General features: G+C 53.2%; 2 protein-coding genes across 2 annotated transcripts in view; one reads left to right on the top strand and one right to left on the bottom strand.

Annotated features, from left to right (window-relative positions):
* LOC144247621 (uncharacterized) overlaps positions 1 to 25179 on the top strand; it is a 334658-nt gene that overhangs the window by 118355 nt on the left and 191124 nt on the right. The gene's annotated exons all lie outside the window — the stretch shown is intronic.
* LOC144247601 (serine/threonine-protein kinase PAK 3-like) lies at positions 14930 to 23686 on the bottom strand. Its single transcript, XM_077788893.1, has 12 exons — positions 23620 to 23686; positions 21795 to 21908; positions 21316 to 21353; positions 20610 to 20909; positions 19999 to 20090; positions 19120 to 19168; positions 18000 to 18109; positions 17128 to 17245; positions 16636 to 16735; positions 16022 to 16218; positions 15467 to 15604; positions 14930 to 15019 (listed from the first exon to the last, which is right to left on the bottom strand). The coding sequence occupies exons 1-12, from the start codon at positions 23684 to 23686 to the stop codon at positions 14930 to 14932; spliced, it is 1413 nt and encodes a 470-aa protein (XP_077645019.1).

Below are 25179 nucleotides of genomic sequence, written 5' to 3'. Positions count from 1 at the left end.
CAAAACCCTTTTTTATCCCTGATTAACTTTGTTTAGTAATCCCTTAGTGAACTTTGTTTTTCACACCCGGCTGGGATTTGGGGGGGCCGGGGGGGTCCCTGGACAGCCCCCGCTGCTGAGCACTGACCCCCCCTCACCGAGCACCGGGACCCCCCAAAAACCGCACCCGCACCCCTTCAGTGCCCCCGACCCCCCGAGCACCGGGCCCGGACCCCCCTTTGTGCCCCCCACCCATCACGGGGGTTCCGCCCCCTCCCCTTTGACCCCCCAGAGCCACGGGACCCCCGGGAACAGCGCCGGAACCGGGGGGGCCCAGGGATGTGAGAATTGGATTCGTAAAGGATTCCCAAATCCTGGCAGAAAGCTCACACTGCCTTGGACTTGTCCATGCACACTCTGAGATTTTATTGTGCCAGGAATCCCCGGCCCGGATGGCAGCAATGGCTGCGTCCCAGCGGGCGTCATGGAGCTCGGTGGCATCCCAGGCCAGCAGGGCCCGGCTGTCCTCGAGCCTGACCACCAACTCCTGCCAGGCCCAGACACAGCTCTCACATCGGCCCAGGTGGCCCCTGGGGTGGCCCCAAGCACGGCCAGGGCCCGGCCCAGGGAGGGGACACCACGGTGGCCCAGGGAGGTGACATCGCCCTGCTCCAGGGTCTCACCAAGACTCCAGGTGAAGTTCCTCAGGTTCCCGTGCAGGGACTCTGGGGACATGAGCTGCTGCTCGTCCCTCTGTAACCTGGTCACGGTGGCTGCTACCTCACTCAGGGTAGCCACCACATTCACCAGTGACTCCAGCTGGTACGGGGACACCTGGGGAGGGGACAAGGGAGGTGTCAGGGACCTGGTGGCACTTGTGGCCTCCAGCGGTGGCCCCTGTGTCCTCCCAGGGTCCCCTTTGTCCCCTCCCTGGAGGGCTCTGTTGTCCTCTCTGTCCCTTTGTCACCCCCTCATCCCCTCTGTCACACCCCTGTCACCCCCCACTGTCCCTTCTTCTTGCCCAGGGAGACAAACTGTGTCTGTGTCTCCCACAGTTTCTGCTCAGTCAGGCCTCAGATGTCGGGCCCCTTTATCAGCTCCATTGCTTTACTCTCTGTTTTATTCCCCATACGGGGGCACCAGGGCTCTGCCCCACGGGGGTCACTGGGGATCATCCAGCCCGGATCCTCCCATGGGGGATGGAGCTGCAGCAGCACACCAAGCTCTTCCCTCACTCTCTTCCCTCACGCCAAACTTCTTCCCTCACTCGGGGCACTCACAGGGCTTCCCTTAGTGGGGCGTCCGTTGGTGTTTGGTCAAGGTTGATCTCTGTGTGAAGCTCTTCCCACACTTCCCACACTCGTAGGGCCTCTCTCCAGTGTGGATGCGCCGGTGCTCAGTGAGGTGGGAGTTGTGCTTGAAGCCCTTCCCGCAGTCGGGGCAGCGGTAGGGCCTCTCTGTGTGAATCCGCTCATGTAGGAGGACACTGGAGCTGGTCTGAAACCTCTTCCCACACTGGGGACACTCGTAGAGCCTCTCCGCAGTGTGGATGCGCTGGTGTTTTCTCAGGGCGGTGATCCACCCAAAGCTCTTCCCACATTCCAAGCACTCATAGGGCCGTTCCCCAGTGTGGACCACCTGGTGCTTGATCAGGCAAGACCTGTCTATGAAGCTCTTCCCACACTTCCCACACTCGTAGGGCCTCTCCCCAGTGTGGATGCGCCGGTGCTCAGTGAGGCTGGAGTTGTGCTTGAAGCCCTTCCCGCAGTCGGGGCAGTGGTAGGGCCTCTCCCCTGAGTGACTCCGCTCATGTCTGAGGAGATTGGAGCTGGTCCGAAACCTCTTCCCACACTCCCCACACTCGTAGGGTCTCTCCCCAGTGTGGATCCTCTCGTGCCGGATCAGGTGGTAGCTCCGGCTGAAACCCTTCCCACATTCCAAGCACTTGTGGGGCTTCTCCCTGCCATGAGGCTTCTCCACCAGCTCCGAGCTCCGCCTGGATCTCCGCCCGCCTTCCTGGCTCAGGGAGGCTCTTTCCTCCCCGCAGCTCCCTGGGCTGGGTTTGCAGCTCCTCCTCCTGCAGCATCTCCGGGGCTTTCCCTCCTCCTCCATCCAGCCACGCCCTGGAAATGAAAAATCCTGGTTTGAGGGAAAAAACAAGAGAAGAGCACCTTGGACTGGAGGTTCCTCCTTGCCCAAGTTCATCTCAGGAAGTCATCGGGAATCTTGTGTCTGTAAGAACCTCCAAAACACCAAGATTCAGCCCAAAAATCCCGTAAACTTTCAAGACACAAAACAAAAACACCCCAAACACCAAAAGCCAGCAAAACCCTCCTCCAAAAGATAAATATTCAGCTGCCAAATAAAACCAAAGCACCAACATTTAGCTCAAGAAATCTCAGAAACACCAAGATTCACCCCGTGAAAATCGTGAATCCCCCTCCACGGTCACCTGCTACATGTGGAGGGAGCAGCGCTCCTGGGGCTGGGGGGAGGCTGCAACTATAATGAGTGGTGGAAACTTGTACTGCTTCCTCTTTCTGCTCCTTCTCCTCCTCCTCTTGTGTCTCTACTCTTCCTCACACTGCTCTTCCTCCTTCTCCTGCACAATCCCATCTTCTCCCGCCACCTGCATCACTTGACCATTTTGTTCCTCAAGCCTGCTTCTCCTTCCCTTCTCCTCCTGCCCCCAGCCCCAGCACCCACTGCCGGCTCCTTTCCATCCCTGGTTTCCAGGAGAGGAAAAGCAGGAGGTCAGGATGGCAGGGGTTTCTCTGCGGTGGCAGCGGCAGCACCGGGCGCAGAGGTGCGGCACCGGGAGCACGGGCTGGGGCCTGTGGGGAGCTGCGGGGCCGGGCCGGGGCTGTGGGGCAGCCGGGGCTCAGCGCCGGGCGCTGCCTGACCCCACCAGCCCCGGGCAGGGCCGGCAGTGGCCCCCGGCCCCCAGGAGGCTGCGGGACGCCCCGGCCGCTGCCCGGCCCCGGGGAGCTGCCGGCCCTGCCCGCCGGGGGGGCCGCCTTTGGACACTGCGGCAGGACAGGCACCGGCTCTGCCACACGGGCTGGGCAGGGACCCTGAGCACAACGGGGAAAACAAAGGAACAGCTGGGAAATGCAGAGTGCACATGGAAGGATCAGGATTTGCTGTTCAGGATTTGCTTTGGGTCCCTGCAGAAAGGAAAGGTTTTGCAGAAAGCTCAGCAGCTCTCAGAGGATGAGCACCCACAGGCAGTGACCGGGGCTGCAGGAGTGGCACAAGAAGGCCCTGCAGCACTTGGGCACAAAGGCACAGCAGCTGAAGGCAAGAAGGGATGAGCAAAAGGCCAAGCTGAAGGCAAAGGCCACGGCAGAGTTCCCACAGCCCCTGAGGGATCAACCCCAGGGCCCAAGGGGGCCCCAGCACCCAGGGCATGACGGGGTCGGCCACAAGCACCTGGCAGAGGCATTGCCCTCCTGGCCAGGGCAGAGCCCACCCAAACAGCCCCTGGGAAGGAGTCAGGGCTCCAGCTGCAGCCCACAAGGACACTGCAAGCACAGACAGCAGCACCCTCAGCAGGAGCAAGTCCACCCCTGCATGGACATGGATTGTCAGGGCTCTCTGAGCTCCCATCCCACCGGGGACCCACCACACTGGAGCCCTGCAGAACATTCAGGCTGGGTCTGCATCCAGAGGAGGCCTCTCCTGATGGACACAGGGGCCTTTCCATCCACTCTGAATTTTACACCTAAGGAGGGAAAATTGTAAAGGAATGTTTCAATTATTAAGGGAATAAATGGGAAAGTTGAACTGGTATCATTTGTTCAATCACTATTAGGATCTGTGGAGGATATGTTTGAAATGAACTTTTTTATTTTTCTTCCTACTGTCATTTTTATGAACCAGGAAGGAATTTGATGGTGGCATTGGAATATTGTAAAAGGTGGTACAGAGGCTATTGCTGCTGTACCTTTGGGTCAAATGTCTGGCAAGGCCTCTGCTCAGTGAACTCAGAGGCGTGGGCAGCCCCAAAAGGAAAATTTGATGTAGAGGCTCTCCAAGTTACTCGGAAGCAACCAGGACAAGTGGTGTCTAAAAGCAACACCCTGTTCCAGGGGAGGGAAGGAAGGGCTCACAGCCTGGTATGGAGTCCTTGCTAAAGGCAGGGCTTTTGGAGCCAGGGATGTCTCCCTACAGCACTCCTATCCTGCCAGTCAGGGAATCGGATGGCTCCAATGAGGAGGACAAGAAAAAGTGCTAGACAAAGCCTCTGTGAAAAGGCTGAATTTCTTGGCTAAAACATCTTTTAAGTATCTGAAAAAAAAAAAGAAGTGCAAATAATGGAGACAAAGATTAAATATTTGGGACATAATGGGACTGAAGGTTTGTTGTGGTTTGACACAAAGAGGGTCTGGGAAATCTCAGAAGTAACATTTCCCAGCACCAAAAAGGAGCTGCGACAATTCTGAGGATTAACAGGGAATTACACAGCCTGGAATGAGGATTCTCTGTTCTGGACAGAACATTGTAGGACTTTGTAACCCCAGACAGCCTCCATGCTGTGGTATGGAAAGGAAAAAGTGAGCAAAACTTGAGAAAATGAAAACCCAAAAATATTGATGCCTCAGCTGGGGCTCTTCCAGACTCAGAAAAGAAATTGGAATTGTAGGTGAATATTAAACAGGGCCATGCCAAAGGAACTCTTGCGCCAAAATGTTTCACCCAGTGGCCAGAGTGTCCTCATTGCCTGCAGAATTGTGCAGCCACAGATTCAACAGAACTGAGGCCCAAAACCTGATGACAACAGGATCTCCAACTGTTCCAGTCTGCCATCAAGTTCAAGCTTTGATCACCAAAAGAGCCTCGCAGTGGATGAGCAGTGCTCGGTTATTACAGTGTGAAACTTGTGCAGTGGCACAGGAGGATTCAGAACTGAGGACAGGGGAAGGGTTTAACCCAGCCTCCTGTTTGAACAGCCCACAGAGGGGCTGGGAAGAAACCCAGCACTGCATTCAAGGGACACAGCTCCAGACCCAGCCTGGGGGAGATTCAGGAGACATTGCCTGGCCTGAGGCAGAAAATGTCTTTGTGGATGGCTCTTCAAGGGCAGCAGAAGGGAAAAGAGTTCCAAGACACGCTGTTATTGAGGAAAGGGAATCAGACAAAGCGCAGGTTACCCCCATGGTCAGCTCAACCAGCACAGCTGTGTGTGCTTCTAAGAGCCTGGCACTGAAATGCCCTGAGCAGGAAGGCTTCAATATCTTCTGGTGACACCATCTCACCTAACAGGGGGGCAAAAGCAATTCTGATTGCTCAGCAACCACTGGATCACTTACTAAGGCATTTCTAAAAGACATAATTCCACTAAAAGGGATTGTGGAAGCAACAGACTCAGGAAGCAGAACTCATTTTACAGGAAAGATCCTCCAGGGGCTTATGGAAGCTTTAGGAATACAATGGGACCTCCGTAACCTCTTGGCAACCCCAGAGCTCAGGCTGGGTACAAAGAATGAAAGGGGAAAGAAAGAAACACCTTTGGAAGCTGGGGATAGAGACCAAGATGCCATGGGTATGGTTTTTGCCATTGGCTTGGGCAAGAAGAAGAGCCAGACACAGGGCACATATTCAATTATTTCCACTTGCAATTGATATCAGGAATTCCTTACCTGGGAATTCTCCACCTAGTGCAGGGTGCAGATAAGGGATGCACGTTTAAAGCAGCCTGTGGCCAGAATCCTGTCTCTGGTGCAATCTCTCCCCCAGGAAGCTGGGCTGGCACAGAGCCTGCCTTGGCACTTTGCTGCTGCCAACATCCAAGCAGGACATGGGCTCTGCCTAAGGAGTGCAAAGCAGCACCACTGGTGGCCAAGTGGCGTGGCCCATGCCAAGGGGCCCCGAGGCCAGAAACAGCCGCCAGCACAGCTGAACACGGGGGGACCCCTCAGCCTGGGCTCCAGGTCTCTGCAGCCCCGGAGATTTGCACTTCCCGCCTGCAGCAGGAGGATGGGAGGCCCCCCTGAGCCTGCACTGAAGGCAGCGCAGCAGCAGCCAGGGCTCCACAGCGGGGCAAGGCCCTGGGCCTGCCCACACCTCCTCTGCTGAAATCCTCGGCCTGGCCACCCTCCTTGGGCAGCTCCAGCCACCGGGGCCAGCCCTTGCTGCCACTGCTGCAGCTTCAGTGCTCGCTGGGCCTGCACTGCCACAGCTGCTGGGGACACACCGGGACAATTCCACTCTGGCTCTCACTCACACTCACACACTGCCCTGCCTGCCAGTGCATCCATGGAAAATAGACCAGCTCATAGACTTGAGCATTGTTAACCTTTGATTTCTCTACTCAGGCTTGCTTTGCCTTGGCCTTGGGGAAACAAATGTTAAAGGTTTTGTTAAGGGATGTTACACCACTCAGTGGAGATGAGTTTAACACCTCAACACACTGGGAATGGCCCAAAAGATACCCACAAAGATAAGGACCAGCAGCAAAACATCAACCCCAGCAGCAAACAGCAACCAACACCTACCCCAGACACTGCCCCCGGCAGGGCTGCAGACACCTGGTCTGCAAAAGGCTGAGAAGGAAATCCAGCACTTCCCACCTCATTAACAGTAGAAGCAAAGGAACACTCAAAACTGCACAACTTGAAACTACAGAACATTAAACCAATGGATTTAGATTGCTTTAGACTGTATCAATTTTGGGAAAACTCGAGTAAAACCCACATGTAATGGAACGATTTTCTCTGCACACCCGGGCTATGTGGGGCTGGAATGATTTCTGTTGCACAACCTGGCCAGAATCAAGGAATGCCTTGACTCTAACAATAAACATATTGGTGGAGTTTTCCTTTTTCCTGCAGTTCCAGTGCAAAGTTTAGAGCATTAGAATTGCCTTGGAATTTTTTTGTGTATGTTTCTGTAAGAGATACCAAAATTTTGGTCTGGGTTTTTCAACACACACCTTTAGGCTGCACTTCACAAAACTAGAAGAGATTTAAAGGTGACCCCTTAAGTCACAAATACTAAATGGATTATTTGAAGGAAAAAAAAAATAAAGCAGCAGGTTGTGGGGGAGGTGGCACATGTGAGGCTGCTGGAAGAGAAGCTGCATTCCAGGCACCCAGAAGGAGCTTCAGAAATGCAAATTAACACTGCTGGGGCAAAGTGGGGACAATGTACCTGGCTCTTCTTGCCTGGGGCAGGAATTGGCTGATTCCCTCTGCCCCTCACCCCGAGCTCTGCCTGCTTGCACAGATGGAATCTGCACAGCTGAAGGCAGAGCCCATGCTGAGGATCTCTGACTCTGCAACAGAAATGGCTGAAGCTGCAAAGGGAAACAGCAAATGGAGAATGTTGGGAAAACTTCACTAAAATAAGGGGGGGATCATCCCTCTGCCCACTCCAACATCTGCTGTCCCTGTCTGTGCTGTACAGAGTGTATCAGAGCACTGGGGATTTTGCTATAACAAGTTCAGGGAAATCAGTTGGAATTCATGTATATGATGATGGAATAAGAAAAACGGGGTCAATTGATGCAGCCCCAGCTTGAGGCAGAGCCCAAAAATTGGGAAAAGTTTAACAGCCACCAGAACAAATTCTACAACACCATGGACCAGCCACTGGGAACCCCAACAAATTTGTTAAAAATGCATATTATATGGCTCTACGCAGATAGTTACTATATGTCTTATGTCATATTGATTAGTTGTGCTGTATTAACATATTAATAGTATAATAAATGTAGCTTTGCAGATAAAATGAAGCTTTAGTAGTTAAAAGAGAAACTATGTATGTGGAGGAGGGGTTTAAGGAATGAGATACTCACTCAAGGAACACCTAAATTTTCCAGAGAAGAGGAAGTTATGGTTTTCTTACTACAAGAAGCTAATTGTGTATTGTTTTAAGGGTGATTCCTCTAGATCCCAAGGTATGCTCGTCTTGGTTTAAGTGCCTGAGCATCCGGACCTCCGTAATTCTTTGTTTTTTATTGTCATGTACATGTCCTAACTCTAAATTTTTATTACTCTAAATGTATTATTACTTTTTTCACCTTTTTACTATTATTAAACCTTTAAAATTTTAAAAACCAAGTGATTGAGTTTTTCACAAATTCCTATCAAAATGCAGAGAACCCATTTATTATTTAAATGGCATAATTAGATTACAAGCTGTCCTCGGAATAAGAACCAACCAGACACCTCCAGCTCCTGACCTTCCTGCTGACCAAGCCACTGAAATGAGGAACACAACATTTCACCAGGGGATGGGATCAGGTTATCTGTTAGAAGAAAAAACAGGAGTTTGTGGAAAACTAAGTGACTCAAACTGATGTTGGCAAAGAGAAGACAAAGGAAAAGTGCTGAAAAAGATAACAAAGGAAATGGGAGAGCAGTTTATGTATTGGTCCAAACATGGAAAGGATGGGAATGGGACACGGTTTCCTGGCTCCCCAGCAGACCAGGGGTTAAACAAATGCTCCTTCTCCACTTCTGTGCTGCAGCAACTCTCATCTTTTTACCATGCTCCACACCTTGGCAGTGCAGCTCATCCAGCAGCTGAGCCAGGGGATGCAGGTGCCAGCCAGGCCTCCTGATCCACAAACGGCTACAAAAAGACAGGGAATGAGGGCACCGAGAATAATCCCAAAACCAAAGAGGACCCGGGATGGACAAAACAGAGTCAAGGAGTGAATCTGCCTGGAGATAGGGCCAGGCACTTGTAGAGAATAAAGTAACGAGAGAAAAAATCAGTCCCAATAAATGTTACAAATTGACCCAGACAGCTGCTCATAGTCCCGCCACATTCCCGAACTTCGAGGAGAAGAACAAAGACTTAACAGAGCCATGAATATCGGCTGTTCTACAAAAGGAGGGTGCACATTAACGAGGACAGGCTCCAGGCGCATCGGGAAGTCGGAACCTGCCAAGGAACTCAGCCGGTGGGCAAAGGCAGAGGGAGATCGGCCGGGAAAATGAGGATAAAAAGGAGGCTGCGGGCTACAAGCACGGCAGAGAGCGCACGGCAAATGCCCCACGGCCTCTGCCCCTGCTCGGCAATAAAGTCACTTTGACAGGACTCCTCGCTCTCCGCCGGGCACACGAACCTCCGGCGACGGGAATTTCCCCGCCCGCTCCCGGCCGCGGGGCAGCCCCTCTGTCCTACCCACAGCAGCCGGGCCGAGCCAGCGCTGCTCCGGCAGCGGCTCCTGCCCGGCCCCGGCGGGAAGGAGACCGCGGGCAGCCGCTCCCGCAGCGCCCTCAGCCCGGGGCCGGCACGGGCCGGACACGGCACCGGCGAGCCGCCGGAGCCCCCTGCCGCCCCCTCCGCCCGCAGCCGGCCCCGAGCCCCCGCAGAGCCCAGCGCGGCTCCCACCTGCGCCGGGGCCGCCTCCGAGCTCCGCCGCCGCCGCCTCACCGCGCTCCGGCCGCTGCCGCCGCTGCCGGGCCCGCACAGCCGCTCGGCCAATGGCGGCGCTGCGCGGCCACGGCCGCCCTCAGCCCGCCGCCGGGGCCGCGCCGCGCCCCGCTCCCACCAATCAGCGCGCCGCAACTGCGACTGACGGCACCGGCGGCCAATGGCAGCGAGCTCGGGGCGGGCTCTGCGCACGGCCCCGCCTCGCCCCGCGCTCTCGGCGCCCCCGGGCTGCGTGAGGGGAAAGCCGGAGATGAGGAACAGCCCCGGCACGGGCCCGGGCCCGAGCCGGGATTGAGCTGCCCACACAAACAAACTTCTCCGCGCCTCCCGCCACGGCTTTCCCGGCCCTGCGCCCCCCGTGCCTCCGCCTCTGCGGGAAGCCCAGGAGCCTCACTTCTCCTGCCCCTCGTTAGCGCATCAGTGCTTCGCTTTGATTTCTCCCGAAAAGGGAAACCTGCCCCAAGCCCTGTGGGTGGGTGGGGCAGGGGAGAGATTTCTGTCAGAAAACTCCAAAGACTCGGAGCAGGAGAAGGAGAAGTCAGTGCAGAGCCTTAAATGCAGCTTTCCCCACGCCTCCCTGCTCCCAGCTGCACCTCCTCCCCCGGCAGGGCAGGAGACAGGGAATGGGGCCATGCTCAGCTCATCCCCCGGGGCTTCTCCCTCTGCTCAGGGACAGGAGTCGTTCCCTGCTGCACCCTGCGCTCTCTCCCGGCCGAGACTTCTCCAGGAACTTCTCGGAGCGGAGTCCATCCCCTGGGCACAGCCCCCTCCGAGTGCTGCAGCGTGGGTCACTGTGCCACGGGCTCAGTCCTGCCAGGACAGGCTGCTCCAGCGGGGCCCCTCTGCCCGCGGGCTCACAGCCTCCTCTCAGGCATCGCCGAGCTCCAGCCCGGCTCCTGCAGGGGCTGCAGGGGATCTCTGCATCTCCATGGACCTGCAGGGGATCTCTGCATCCCCATGGACCTGCAGGGGGATCTCTGCATCCCCATGGACCTGCAGGGGATCTCTGCATCCCCATGGACCTGCAGGGGATCTCTGCAGCCCCTTGTAATATATGTTGTGGAATAATTCGTGCTTATGAAAAATATACATCAAGTCAGTTGTGCTTGTAGAAAAAGATTCTTAAAGTTTTAAATGACCAGTGGCTGCAGCCGGGGCTGGAGACACCACAGTTGGCAAAGAAAGAAAGACCTAATTTACAAATGAAAAAAGGTAGCTTGGTGCAGAGATGGGCCCTTTCCGGGGACAATCCAGGAGAGTCCCAACGTTTAACCCCTGCTCTGCTGGGGAGCCACGAAAGTGTGTCCCATTCCCATCCTTTACATGCTTGGACCAATACATAAACTGCTTTCCTATTTCCTTTGTTATCTTTTTCAACACTTTCCCCTTGTCATCTCTTTGCCAACATCAGTTTGAGTAATTTAGTTTTCCACAAACTCCTCCTTTTTCTGCTAACAGATAACCTGATCCCATCTCCTGGTGAAATGTGTTCCTCATTTCAGTGGCTTGGTCGGCAGGAAGGTCAGGAGCTGGAGGTGTCTGGTTGGTTCTTATTCCGAGGACAGCTTGTAATCTAATGATGCCTTAGAAATGATAAATGGTTTCTCTGTCTCCTGATAGGAATTTGTGAAAAATGCCGATCATTTGGTTTTTAGAATTTTAAAAGTTTACTAATAATAAAATGGTGAAAAAAATAGGAATAGAATTAGACTGATAAAAATTTAGAGTTAGGACAATTACAAGACAATAAAAAGGAAAGAATATCTGAGGTCCAGATGCTCTCAGGCACTTAAGCCAAGAGGAATGTACCTTGTGAATGAAGGAATCACCCCTAAAACAATACACTGTTGCATATTCATATATCCTTCATGGCTATGCATACATTCTATTTGAAACAAAAAACTCTGTCTGTTGTATGTCAACTGCTTTCTTTAATTCCCACGGGGTCTTCAAGTCTGAGCCAGGCATGAAGAAATCAGCTTCTTCTAATAAGAAAACCATAAATTGCTCTTCTCTGGAGAATTTGCGTGTTCCTTGAAACGAGTATCTCATTCCTTAAACAACCCCCACACACACACATACATAGTTGCTTTTTTAACTACTAAAGCTTCATTTTATCTACAAAGCTACATTTACCATACTGTTATATGCAGCAGATATAATTGGCTCCATTTCTAATATGATATATGTGATATTGAATATTTGTTATATTTGTTAGAACACTCTAACACTCTACACGTTTGTATTAGGATTCCCCCCCTCCCTCGCAGGTGAGACCGGGTGTATATTGGAAACTGATTTACAAGTAAGAAGGTGCGGCTCCCCAGGAGATGGGCCATGGCTGGGGAGATACAGGAACCCCCGGTGCTGATCCTTGCCTGAAGGACCCGAGATGGATATCATGGAAATCCTTGGGCAGACACAGGTGAATGCAGCGTTCCCTCCCGTAAATTTCATCAAGGGATTCAACAAACTCCAGACACTGAATTGTTCTCCCTCATCACCAAAGCAGAAAATCTTGTTAACATGTGGACTCTGAAGAGAAGACTGACTGCCGAAATCTTGGCCTCAGGCAGAATTTTCCCTATAAAAACTGCTTGTGCCAGGATGGAGGTGTGTGGGCTTAGAGGAAAACCTCTGCTGAGGCTGACCTCTTTGTTGCACACCCAGGGCTGACCCTGGGCTCGGCTCTGTTCTTTCCTTGTGGCTGGCCATGTACAATTTGATTGCAAAATAAATATTTTATTTTTTCATATTAATTTGGCTGGACAAATTTTCATTTATAACAGTTGTAACACATAAAAGGAAGAATCCCCATTTCTTCCACCATCCCATCCTCAATACATTACCCCACCAGTTAGTTTTTAAGACTGTTTTCCCATTTTTGGATTGGTGTCTGGGTTGTTTTTTTCTAGGATGACCTCCCCATTGTCATCTATTTTCAACAGTCTGATACATTAAACTTTCCACAAACACCCCTTCATTAGCCAATAAACAGTCTAAAGCCAGCCTATTCTGGTACACTGCAGTTTTTCCCCATTTTGCCTGCAGGTACTCAATTTGGGTGGGTCTGTGGCTGTTGACATGGGTGTGTGTACCAAAAAGGAACTTTGGTTTCTTTCCATGTAATACTTTCTGTAGCATTTGTGACATGATCTTGCTGCTGTCTCAGAAGGGAAAAGACAACAAATGGGAGACAGAAACAGGAATGACAGAGGTCTGGCATGGCTTATACCCCCACCTCCCCTGCCTGTGGGGTTGCTGCCTACAGCAGGTACGTGTGATCTTCTCGCTGGTGAGTACAGTGCTCAATCCAGGCTTGCCCTCTGTTTCCCTTGTCACTCCTTTTTGCTGATTTTTCTATGCAAGTCCTTTTCAACACTCCTTTGGTGTGTTTTGGTGTTGCCCATTTTAGATGTGATAGTCCATTCCTCACGTTTCTTCACAAGTCCTCTTCCTCTGTTTCCCACTTTCTCTAACAACCTGAATACCACGTTCTTTCAACTACTCAGAAAGTCCTTTCTCTCAATATACCATTCAACACAATCCACCTGCCTCCAAGGAGATAAAGTAAAGCTCAAAATAAACAATCTACATTATATATACTTCCATTCATCTACATTTACTCACTTTTATTTTTCACTCTCACATACAAGGTACCTTTTACTTTCAAACAGTCTACATTACATATCTACACCCTGAGTGCTCATGGAATGTTAATCCATCAACCCAGCAGGTTAATCCTGGATGTCTCTCAACCCAGCAGAATTTTAGGTGTTACTGTTTTCCAACCCCAGATCCCCTTGGACATTTTTAACCTTCAGTCCAGCTGTGTTGTCCAACCCCAGATCCCCTTGGGCATAACCTCAACACGCAACCCTGAGTGCTCTTGGAATGCAAATCCCCCAAATCCTCCTCTGGAAGGAGCCCCCAGAAAACAAACCCCCACGGCTCCTCCCCACCCACCTGATTCGGGAAGAACTTTCTCTGAGAGAAGTGGAAAAGAACCTGTTTATTTAACTAACAAAACAATCCCCAGCACTAAAAAAAATGAACAAAACCAGATGACAACAAAACTCTTTCACCACTCTGAAGAGATGACAAATCCAGAAAGTCTCTCCTGGGGGTGGTCGCCCGGGTCTGGGCGCTGGGGATTGCTCTGGGCACTGGGGATGGCTGCTGCAGATCACAGAGCGCAGGCTCCCAGTGCTCCTCGGGGTTCCCAGGTCCCAGTCCAGAGCAGGTTGGATGGTATTCAGGAAAGGGAAAGGGAAAGAAACAGTCCAGGGAAAAAATTGGAATGCCTAGGTAAACTAACTAACAGGAAAAAGCAAAGGCAGGAGCGGAAGCAAGAGCAAGCAAACAAAGCCAGCAAAAGCAAGCCAAGCCAGCCCGCACAAGCCTCTTGTGGAGAACAGACCATGGGGGGAGGTGAGCCGGCTGATAACAAGACAAAACAAACCTTCACTTTCAGAGTCAGTTCTGAGAGCACAGAACAGAATATCAAACATGAACAGAACCCACGATTGGGGATACAAACACCAGAACCTCACCCTGGGACACCTGGGTTTCCACATCAGCAGGAGACAGTTCCTGACAGTCAAAGGGTCAGCGGCAGGGTCCTCATCACACCCGTTCCTTAAATGTTATCTGGCCATGCAGACGGTTTTAGCTACTTCCACAAGTACTTTAAATCAACACTGGCTGTTTCACAAATACCTCTGAGTTATTACTGTCAGTTAGTTACAAAAATAAAAGCATTAATTATTATTTCACAACTACAGCTACTTCTGCAAAAGTTAACATTCTAATGCACAACACATGGCATCCACTTCAATATTTTGCAAAAGCCAAAACTAGTATGTATGTTTTTCACACTGTGCACAAACTAAACTATCATCCAAGAATGATGTTCTGAGGATATGAGCTACTCAGGGGCCAGGGCATTGGCCACAAAAAGCTGACAAATTATATTACAGCAAAAGCAGTTAAAAGTGATTACAAGCTGTTCTGTATCAAAATCGTTGTGATTAAGAATAAGTTGCAGAAGTCAAGACATAAGAGCAAAAGCCACCAACTACATAGTTCTCTATAACAAACCCAGGGCAGGTGTTTCCCTTGCAGGGAGCACTGGGGCCTTCCCCGGGCCCCTTCTGCCCTCTGGCAGAGCCGGTGGCATTTTCCAGCACACGCAGTTTGTAACCAAGAGTCGGGTGCAGCCCAGAAGGCTCCGAGCGCCTCCTCCCAGGCTGACTCTGCAGATCCGAGGCTGCTCTGGGCTCTGCCAGGGCTCTGCTGGGGCTCAGCTCTGGGCCAGGCTGGGTCCACTCTCCCCTCACATTGCTCCGGGCAGCCGAGTCACGGAGGGAGGAGGAAGGGACACCTCAAGGGAGTTGAGGTTTAAGAGAGTTTTTATTCAAAAAACTGCCATACCAAACAGGCTGTCATAAGAGCCGTAACAAACAGGCTGTCCTAACTACCATAACCAACTAGCACTGCTAACTACCATCACTAATTAGTTGTCCTCACTAACTACTGTAACTAAAAGCTGTCCTCAAGTGCTTCATCTCCTCTGCTGCTCCCTCAGTTGCTTTGCTGCGGTGATCAGAGGGGTCAGGCTGGAGAGAGGCTTGGCTGATGATAAAAATGGGTGCTGCCCAAAAAATAAAAAAGAAAGATATGAACTGTTACTGTCCAGAGCCAACTTCCTCACAGGCTCTGTTGCAACAGAACAAAGGGAAATGGTCTGAAACTCAGGAGAGGGAAGCAGGCTCAGGTTAGATCAAAGACAGAATCTTTTTGCCAGGAGTGGGGAAACACTGACAGAAGGTGCCCAAGGGATGTGGGAGGTGCCTCCTCCCTGGGAACATCCAAGCTCAGGCCAGGCAGGGCTCTGAGCACCGGACCTGCCTGAAGATGGCCCTGCTCCTTGTGGGGCACCAGGGGCAGATGCCCTCGAAAGAACCCTGCCAAGCCAAACCCGGCGAGGATTCTGCTTGCTTTGCGTGTGGAACGCAGCAAGGCTGGAGACTATCGGAGGGGCCCCAGCAGAAAACCCCTCCCTGGCGCTGCTGGTTCCCCTCAGCCGCTCGGCATTCACCTGCAGCAGCTCCTGGGCAGACCAGCGCTGCTCCTCGTCCGGCTCCAGGCTGCACTCGAGGAAGTCCCGCAGCAGAGCCGACAGGCGCCGGGGCTCCTGCAGCTGCGGGGTCCCGTTGTGCCGGATCAGAGCGCGAGCCTGCAGGAAAAGCAAACTCAGCGCTCTGCCAGCTTCCTTCCCACCCACAGGTGCTCACAGCGACCCCGGATTCTCAGGACCACCTCCAGGGGCACTTTCCTCCCTGGCAGAGATGCTGCTCACAGCTCATTGTCCTGTGCTAACCAAAAAACCCAAACCCTGGTGCTGCCACAGCCATTGGAAAGAGCTGATGCACTTGATTCACATTTTCAGGTCATCCTCACAGCCAGAAGAGCTGGAACAGCATAAATCCCAAAGCAAATTGTTGCTGGAGACTGCAGAATATTTGTTTGTGTTGAGACTCGAGTGCTCTGGGAATTCCCTTCCCCAGGTGCAGAAACCTCCAGCTGCTGCTCCCAGTGCAGGGTCACCCTGTGCTCACAGGGCTCTGCAGCCCCTGGAGAATTTGCCTCTTACCATGGCCCTCGTTTCCTTGAAGTAAGGAGGTTCTCCTTCCACCATCTCGATGGTCACAATGCCAAAGGACCAGATGTCCACCTTGGGGCCATAAGGAGAACTGGTCACAACTTCTGGGGCCATCCAGTGAGCAGTGCCCACCATGGAGCTGCGCTGGTCCTGCTCAGAGCTGAGCTGAGCACAGAGGCCAAAATCAGCTGAGGACAGAAACAAACACTGTCAAGGGCAGCTGGAATGAGCAAACCAAGCACCAAGACTCCCCACTCTCAGTCTGAGAATGCAGTAGTGAAGTCAGCTGGAACAGTGCTCAGGGCTGTAGCCAAGGGAAGGTGGAACTGGACCCTTAAAGAAACCCTCAGCTTTTGTGAAGTGGCTTTTACTGATTCCCTTGAAGCTTTAGATTCCAACTCCTGCCCCTCTGGCAGGGCCATACCCAGAGCAAAGCCACCCCTGGCACCCTGCTGCTCTCCGGAGCTCTCTGCAGGGGCAGCCGCTCTCAGCTGGCAGCAGGGGCCGGGCAGTGCCCCCAGCAGCCCTTGTGGGGCTCTGGCCGGCACTGGGAAGCAGCCCCACAGCCGCACCCGGGAGCGCCGTGCCTGGCCAGGAACACCCACCCAGCTTGACAGAGCCGGTCATGCCCAGGAGGATGTTGGAGCTCTTCAGATCTCTGTGGATCACCCGGTTTGCATGGAGGAAATCCAGACCCTGCAGGCACTGAGAGAGAACAAGAAACACCAGGACAAAAACCAATGGCTGGAATATATCACACAAGAAAGGACAGGTCGGAATTCTGCCAGCAGCAGCTTTGCTGTGACAGGCCAGGAGTGCAGAGCAGACAGGCTCCAGGCAAATGGTTCAGGGCAAAGCTGAGAACAGCACATCAAATCCAGAACAGACAGAGAGTGCCACAACAGCAGGAAAGAGAGCAAGAACAGAGCAGAAGTGCAGCGATGCTGGCAGGCCGTTCACTGCAGAGGCTCTTTCTTCTCCAGCTCATAAAAACAACAGAGAAACAGAGCCCTGAGCATGGAGCCACTCCTGTTCTCATGCCTCTGTGGAAGGACCATCGTGTCCAAGCCGTGGCAGCCACAGGCAGGATCCCTCACCTCCCGACTGACAGCTGCCATCTCTCCTTCAGCCATGCGTGTCTGTCTGACAACGTCCTGCAAAGTTCCTCCATCCATGTATTCCATCACCAGCCAGAGATCTCCACCAACAAGGAAGCTGGAAGAGAAAAGCAGTGACATGGAGACGAATGTGCAGTGCTCAATTCCCCCATGGAAAAGCCTGGAGTGGAGTTTTGTTTCCAGGTCACTTGTCCATGAGGACAGAATCTGATGGAGAGACATTCCTGCCAGGCTGCAGAGTCCTTGGAATCTGCACAGTCTAACGGAGGAGACCCCTGTGAGAAAGGAGAGGCCTTAGATGGCAAGCAGGTGAAAAATGCAGTTTAGCAACAGCCCAGATCAGTGTGGAACCACAACACTGGCCCCCAGCTGGTTCAGCTTCTGAGCTCATCAGTTCCACCATTCCCTGCAGAACAAGGCAACACAACTCCCAGGGTTATCCAGGGGAGGAGGCCTTGCAGCACTTGGGACAAAAGCAATCAGAAAACCTTTCATAAAGTCCCTTCAGAAACAGGCAAGGCCAGTGAAAAATGGACAAATGAGGCATTTCTTGAAACAAGGCCCTGGTCTTCCTGGCATTTGCATCAATGGAAAAGGGCTGAGAAGAAGAAGCCAATGGAAATAATTTCTGCTGTGGTTTATCAGCACTTGCTGTAAGATACAGAAAACGGGGTCAACTTGAAGGAAAAACCAAACCAAAGCAACCAAAGCACATGGAGGGAGCGAACTGCCAGGCTGCTGTTTTTGGAAGATACGGCTGGGTCAGGCATTTTCAAAACGGGCTACAGACTACGGGTGCCAGGAAAGGTTAAGGCAGGGCCCGTGCACGGGGTGAGGCCTGGAGCACTCACCTGTCCAAAGAGTTGACAATGTTGGGGCTCTTCTTGTCCTTCAGGAGCAGGAGCTCATTCACAGCGCGTTCCCTGTTCTGCCCTCTGAGACTCATTTTCTTTATGGCCACCTGAGGGGACATTGCAGACCTTTAACTGGAGGAGTCTGTGGCAGGAGGCCACAGCCAACACGGGGCGAGGCTTTTTGGAGCGACGGAGCCGGGCTGTGCCAAACTGCCCTGGGATGGGCACCAGAGCTCAGCAAGGGCCACTCCCACAGCCCATTGCTCTGCTCGCTGGGGCTGCTTACAGGACACATGGCCAGAGACATTTGGCCTTGCAAGCTCTGCAGAAATGGCCCCTCAGCTGTCAGCCTCCCAGCTCTAACCACATTCTCTGCACCTACAGTCTTCTCAAATAGCCTCAACACTCTCATTATTATTCAAACACATTTTGCAAGCAGGAGGTAATTCTGGTTCTGTGAAAACAGAGCAAAACAGCCAGGAACCCTTTAGCAATTGCATGGGATTTGGTCATGATTTCAGATGCAGCTGCTCTGTTTGGGATTGCACAACAAAGCAAACACACACATCCATTGCTCAGGTGATCCCTGTCACAGGCTGTCACTGACCCCAGACCCAAACAACTGCAGGGTTTTGGAGAGAACTTTGCCCTGAACATCCATCTTCTCATTTCTATCCCTCTCTCTCTGTGGACAGCTGAAGTGGGACTAAAGCCCCAAATTGAGCCCAAGAAGGATCTCTCCCTAATTAGGCCTTGAGGTACCCTTTGAAGATGAAAGGCTGGATGGAAAAACTGCTAAATAGTGTTCCTGTCTGAGGCTGGGGTGAAGATAAATTGGGCCTCAGTCTCCAGCCCTGATCCATTCACACTTTTAGATATGAAGAGCAAGCCAGCGTGTCCTGCTCTGACAGACACCGCTGCCCTCCTTGCATCTCTTTGGGCACTCCAGAAGGACCAAGTGTGTCCCAGCTGTGCTCTGCAGGCTGACACTGCTCTGCCTTCAGAGGAGCAGCCTGTGCAGGAAAGCTCTGCTGGCCCCCAGAGCTGCAGCCACAGCTCCCAGCAGAGGGGAGAGCCCTGGAGAGCTGCCAGACGTGCTGGGCGTGTTGGCACTGACCTCTCCTCCAGGGGCCCTGTCGAGTCCTTTGGAAACGGTTCCGAAAGCCCTGGAGACAAAACAGCAGAGAAGAAAGAAGCAGCGCTTGAGGCCCTGGGAGTGAAAGCCAGCCCAGACAGGAGATCTCTACTGCCTGCAGCGCTCACAAACACCTGGGTGCATCGACCCTTGCAACAACAGCGCAGCAGCCACCAGCCCTCTGCCATGGCAGGTGTGCAAGAGAAAACTGAGACCCAACACGAAGGAATTGGGCTGGAGCAAATCCGAAATCTCCACGCTGAATTGCTTTAGTTCAAAACCTGAAGTGAGCAATGGGTGTCTAAAGAACTGGAAAAGAATGCATTTCATCCTTTTCCATTTCCTGCCTAAGACCTGCAGGATCCACAAGGGTCCTGCCATCAGGCAGGTGATGCATTTTCCCCCAGAGTGCACCAGCTCTGTGTCTGTTGCTGAATGTATGGGCTCTATGACCTGTGCTAGAATAGAGCACTCATTAGTTCATCTCTGGTTCCTGTTTCTAAACCATTAGGTTGTTAATGCTGACCAGAGAACATTTTTTGAAGTAAAATATTTGAAAGAAATCTCCTTGAGAACTCTTTTCTGACAGTCACCAGATGGTGAGTGGCTCTTTTAAGCAATCCAGTTCCAGACACAGAAGATCACCCAGGTCCTGCTCCTTGCTGCAGGCAGGACACTGCCAGCCTCAGGGGCCTGTGACGGCTCCTTCTGACCACACTTCTCAATTCTGATCAGGACTGAGAGACAGCAGGATGGCACCCCAGTGTCTGAAGTTGTTTGGAGCTCTCCTGACTTCTCCCTTGATCCTGCACCAGCACAGCCCCTGGGCTGCTTGTGCAGAAGTAGCTGCCGTGCACTTACCCTTGGCCAATCTGCTCCACTTCCAGGTATTTCTCGGCAGGATCCTCCACGCTCACGATGTTCCCTGAAAGAAACCACGTGGAAGAGGCTCCCTACCAGAGCGAGACCCCGCCAGAGCAGAGCCAGAATGCAGCCCCACTCCCTGGGGCCGTGAGCCCCTTGGTCTCAGCTGGGGAAGGACAATAAATGCCCCTGTGACATTCAGCTTCAGAGCAACGCTGGCTGCAGCTGATGCCGAGACACACACACAGCCCCTGCTCTGAACACAGGAACAGAGCAGACGTACTCAGCTGCACCAGGCACCACTCCCCTCTCCCCTCTGGCTGCAGGGCTGTGCTGCTGTCAGAACCTTCAGCCCAGGATCCCACAGCGGAGGGAGGTTCCGTGTCCTCTTCCCAAGCACAGGGAGGTTCAGTGTCCTCTTCCCAAGCAGTGGGAGGTTCTCCATCCTCTTCCCAAGCACAGGGAGATTCTCCATCCTCTTCCCAAAATGCTGCAGGTTCGCCATCATCTTTCCAAGCCACGGGACATTCACTGTCCTCTTCCCATGCTGGGAGAAGTTCACCCTCCTCTTTCCAAGGCACAGGATGTCCTCTGTCCTCATCCCACACCATGGGGGCTTGGCCATCCTCGTCCCGCACCAGGGGACATCCACCGCCCTCGTCCCACGCCGGGAGATGTCCACTGTCCTTGTCCCACCCCGTAGGAGCCTCGCTGCTGTATTCCCACAGTGCGGGATGTTCGCCCTCGTCTCCCAGAGCAGCGGGAAGTTCACTGTCATCTCCCGGCACCGAGGGAAGTTCACCAGCATCCCCCAGAACAGCGGGGAGCTCACTGCTGTCTTCCTCCTCTTTGGCCTCCTCTTTGGGAGCAGACGGAGCCAGAGGAGGGGCTGGTGCTGCTTTTGTGCCCTGTGGACAGACAGCAGCGTGAGGGACAGGAAGTTCTATCTCAGTGATCACCTTATTCATCCTCAGCTGCACATCCAGCTGCACTAAGCAGAAATTGGGTTTGGAGCCCTTCAAACTAACAATGGGCTAAAGTCGACATTGCCACTTATTGTTGGGAATTCCATATTCCACCGTGGCTAAAGCCAGCAAGCAATCCTCTGCCTGCAAAACCAGACCTGCAGCCCTTCAAAAGCTCTGCAGCAGAAAAGGAGAAATCTGCTGGGGATCCCTTTGCTGCTGCTGCTGCTGCTGCAAAGACTCTGACAGGAACTTTCCTTCAGCCTCCCAGGCTGGCACTCGGCTGCCACACTCCGAGCTCACAGCTTGCTGCACAATTCCAAACACCAAAGGTTCCTTTCCCACTCACCGGAGGAGGAGCTGCTCGGAATCCACACATGAGGTGCCCTGCAACGGGAGAGGGAACATGAACCAGATGCTGTCAGGAAAAAACTGCCTGTGGTGGGAAATGCCACGGAGCAGGGCAACCCCGAGAGAGCATTTTGCTTTCCCAGCGTCCCTCCAGGAGCCACAGTCCCTTCCCACAGCAAGAGAACAGCACAAAATGCTGGGCTGGGTCAGTTCTTGGCTGGGCAGGGAGTTCCCGGCTCTGCTGCCACAGACTCCCCGCTGGAGGGAACAGAACCCCCCAGGGCTCATTGCAAATGCTGTGCGCGCCCCGCTGGCTGCAGACACCCCCTTTTTCAGCTGCAGCTGCTGGCAGGAGCTCTCCCAAAGCAATGGTGCCTTCATGGCCATTTGGTTACAAAGTCAGCTCGGGTCCAGAGGAAGAACAGAAAGCACACAGCAAGCCCAAAGCCACAGCACCGAGGGAAAACCTCGACTTACGTGCCAAGTGGGTTAAAAAATAGCCCGAATAAGCCACAGAGTACAGCGTGCAAACTGCAGCAGCCACGTGCTGGATCATTTTGGCTGCGCTGCACACGTCTGCAGACTGCAGCCCTGCAAGCACACAAGGACACCCGTCAGGGCTGGGCTGGTGCTGAGAATGCCTCGGGCAGGAGGATCCTCCGGCACGGAGCAGTGCCCAGAGCCACTGGGGACACTGAGGCCTCCGTGTCCCACAGCCACGGGAGCACCTCGGGGACGTGGCAGTGCTCCTGTGACATCACAGCAGCAGCTCACGCAGAAACCGCCCGGAAGGTTCTCCTGGGTCACAAAGGAGCACAAAGAACCCTCCCAGGGCACAGCCTATTGCCCAAAGGCTCCAGGAGGAGCTCTGAAAATGCAGCAAACAGGGACACCCCATAGCCCAGCCTGAACACTGAGGAGGAACAAGGACGGGAGCACAGCAGAGGAAACAGGACCTTTAGGCACTGCTACTTCTGACTAAAGCCAGCAAGCCGTGTTCCCGCTGGGATCTTTGTTCTCGCTCTAAAAACAAGCAAGGTGCTCCACTCTAAATATACAGAAGGCAGGAACTGGGCAGGAGGTGGGATTAGGAAGGAGGAGGAGGAGGGAGAGAGGAAAAGGAGGAGGAATAGGAGGAGCAGGAGCAAGAAAAGGAGGAAAAACAGGAGGTTCCAGTGCCCCCTGAGGCCGCAGCACCCTTGGCCCCGGGACCATCGCCCCCAGCTCATCCTGCAGGTGAGAGGGGAGGGGGAGCTCGCCCCAAATCTATCGGGGGGGTCCCTGAGAGGGTTTTTTATTGGGGTGTGTTGGGAGCTTGCAGATTGTGGAATTGAGCCCCAGATGTCATCTGGGAGGCCCAAATAAACCCTGGGAGGTTTTTTTCTCTGTGTGTGTAGGTTTGGATCTTGCAGGACCCCAAAGCTGAGCCCCTTGGGGGATCTTTGGGAGTCCACGTGGCCCTTGCCCAGTGTCACCAGGGGGAGGACATTGGTCCTGGGGACCCCCGGGGGAGCAGAGGAGGGGAACCCCTGGGACCCCCAGAGTGGGGAGAGCAGAGAGGGGCGATCCTGGAGCTGAGGGACCCCTGGCTGGCTGGAAAGGGGGGGAGCCTGGAGAGGAGGAACCCCTGGGACCCCTGGGATCTCAGAGTAGAGCATCAGGGGAAAAGGGACCCCATGGAGCCCCAACAGCCCCTGGATCAACCCTAAGCAGGACACCTGAGAAGGGGGAAACCCTGGAGACATTGGACCCCCATCATCCCAAGGAAAGTAAACCTCTGGAACCCCAAAATTGAAGAGATCAGAGATAGGGAACTCCTGGGAGAGTTGTTTTGGGCTGAACCTTGATATTGTGGAGATTTTCATGGACACAAGAGTCCTGCTGAGTTCTAGGAATGGACTTGGGCAGGAGGAGCCTCTACTCCAAGGCGCTCCCACCTTGGTTTTCCCCAAACCAGGAGTTGTCATTCCCAGGGCATGGCTGGATGGAGGAGGAGGAAAAGCCCCGGAGATGCTGCAGGAGGAGGAGCTGCAAACCCAGCCCAGGGATCTGCGGGGAGGAAAGAGCCCCCCTGAGCCAGGAAGGCGGGCGGAGATCCAGGCGGAGCTCGGAGCTGGTGGAAGAAGCCTCATGGCAGGGAGAAGCCCCACAAGTGCTTGGAATGTGGGAAGGGTTTCAGCCACAGCTGCACCCTGACCCAGCACGACAGGATCCACACTGGGGAACAGCCCTATGAGTGCTTGGAATATCAGAAGAGCTTCAGGTGGAATTCAGAAATCGTCACTCAGCAGCACTTCCACACCAGGGAGGCCCTGCGGGTGTCCTGAGTGGGGGCAGAGCTTCGTGCGCTGCTCCAGCTCCATCCCCATGGGAGGATCCGGGCTGGACGATCCCCAGTTGTTGCAGCCTGAGCTGCTACAAGGAGAGTCCAGGGTAAAGAAGCAGAAAAGGCCTTTGCATGGTATCCACGGATGTTTGATTCAGCCACGCCGTGAGATGTTCAGGGTTTTCCCCAGCACACCCATCCCCCTGCTCCAACTCTCAGCTCTCCCTGTCCCGAGGAGTCGGGGTGGGGGTGACCCTGGTCCCTGGGCAGTACAAAGATGAGGCCCAGTCAGGGAACAGGGAGGGAGTGGCCCAGGGACACAGGAACAGACACAGGAACAGGGAAAGGAGCAAACGGAGTCCAACAGCCCCTTGAGGGAAGCCTCCTGCGTCTCCCCAAACCAGGGAAATGCCCCCCAGGGTCCCCACAATTCTCCTTTTTATATTATTAAGAAAGCTTCTCTGGAGGATCAACTGAATCAACACAAAATGACAAAAACAATCAAAAGCGCTCATACGACAATTTTCAAAATGCAAACAATTCTGAGTCTCTAATGTCCAAATAGATTTTCTTAGAGCTGGCAGGAGGGATGTGGGGTTTTCTTAGTCCAGTTTATCAGGAGATGGAGTCAGGAGCCTTCAGTAGGGACTGGTTCTCTGGCCCCTGTGGCAGTGCTGCTGGCTGTGACAGACTCTGTACGAGGTAATGTAGGTGGTGGTGTGCCTGTTGGAAACTCCAAATAGAAATCATTACCTTTTAAGAAAAAGATAGTTACTTTAGGAAAATCTTCCTTTCTTTCCCCCCAATTACACTCCCTCGGGTATTATGAAGGAACTCTGGGGAAAGGGACTAGTGGAGGGAGGCCATGGAAAGGGGGAAAAGGAGGTAGGAATTTGTGGGAACATAAAAAAGGGGTAATAGGACAACGGAAAGGAAAAGGGGAAAGTGGGAGGGGGGCAGGGAGGCCACAGGAATTGGGGAAGGGTATTAGAAGAAGTGAGATTTATCGGACTGGAAAGTTGTTTTGATATGGAGTTGGAGTCTTGGATGGAGGATGGCTTATTGGTCTTCTGTGCTCTTTCAGCTTTTGGGCTGTTGCTGGGATTTGGTTGTTGGTTTTGGGTTTTATTTCCTCAATAGGAGTGTGGAGGACTTCCATGACATGGGTAATATTTTGCAGGTTTGCAGTTTGGTGCATGTTTGCCACCTTGCACTGGAACTCCACCAGGTCCTGTCACATCGGCTGCTTGGGGGCCTTTTCTTCCTTGTATTATATTAAATTCCACAATTTCTCCATCTCCTAGACTGTGGAGTTATTTCCTGGGGTTATTCTTTTTTATAGCAGTCTGTTGAACAAACACATCTTGTTTGTTGTAATTCTGGGTTATTAAACCGTATCTGTTTTTGACATTGAACCATTTCCTGTCCCCAGAACGTTCAAGGCAAGGACTTTTTTACCCTGGCCAGCGGGTTTGCGTGTGTGTTGGTGATGCTGGACGTGGCGCCGGTGCTGGGGCGCTGCCGTGCGGGGCTCGT

This window comes from Lonchura striata, chromosome 29 (assembly GCF_046129695.1).
Source record: "Lonchura striata isolate bLonStr1 chromosome 29, bLonStr1.mat, whole genome shotgun sequence".
NCBI classification, from domain to species: domain Eukaryota; kingdom Metazoa; phylum Chordata; class Aves; order Passeriformes; family Estrildidae; genus Lonchura; species Lonchura striata.
The sequence above is the reverse complement of the archived record's forward strand: the minus strand, read 5'-3'. Positions and strand labels throughout refer to the sequence as shown.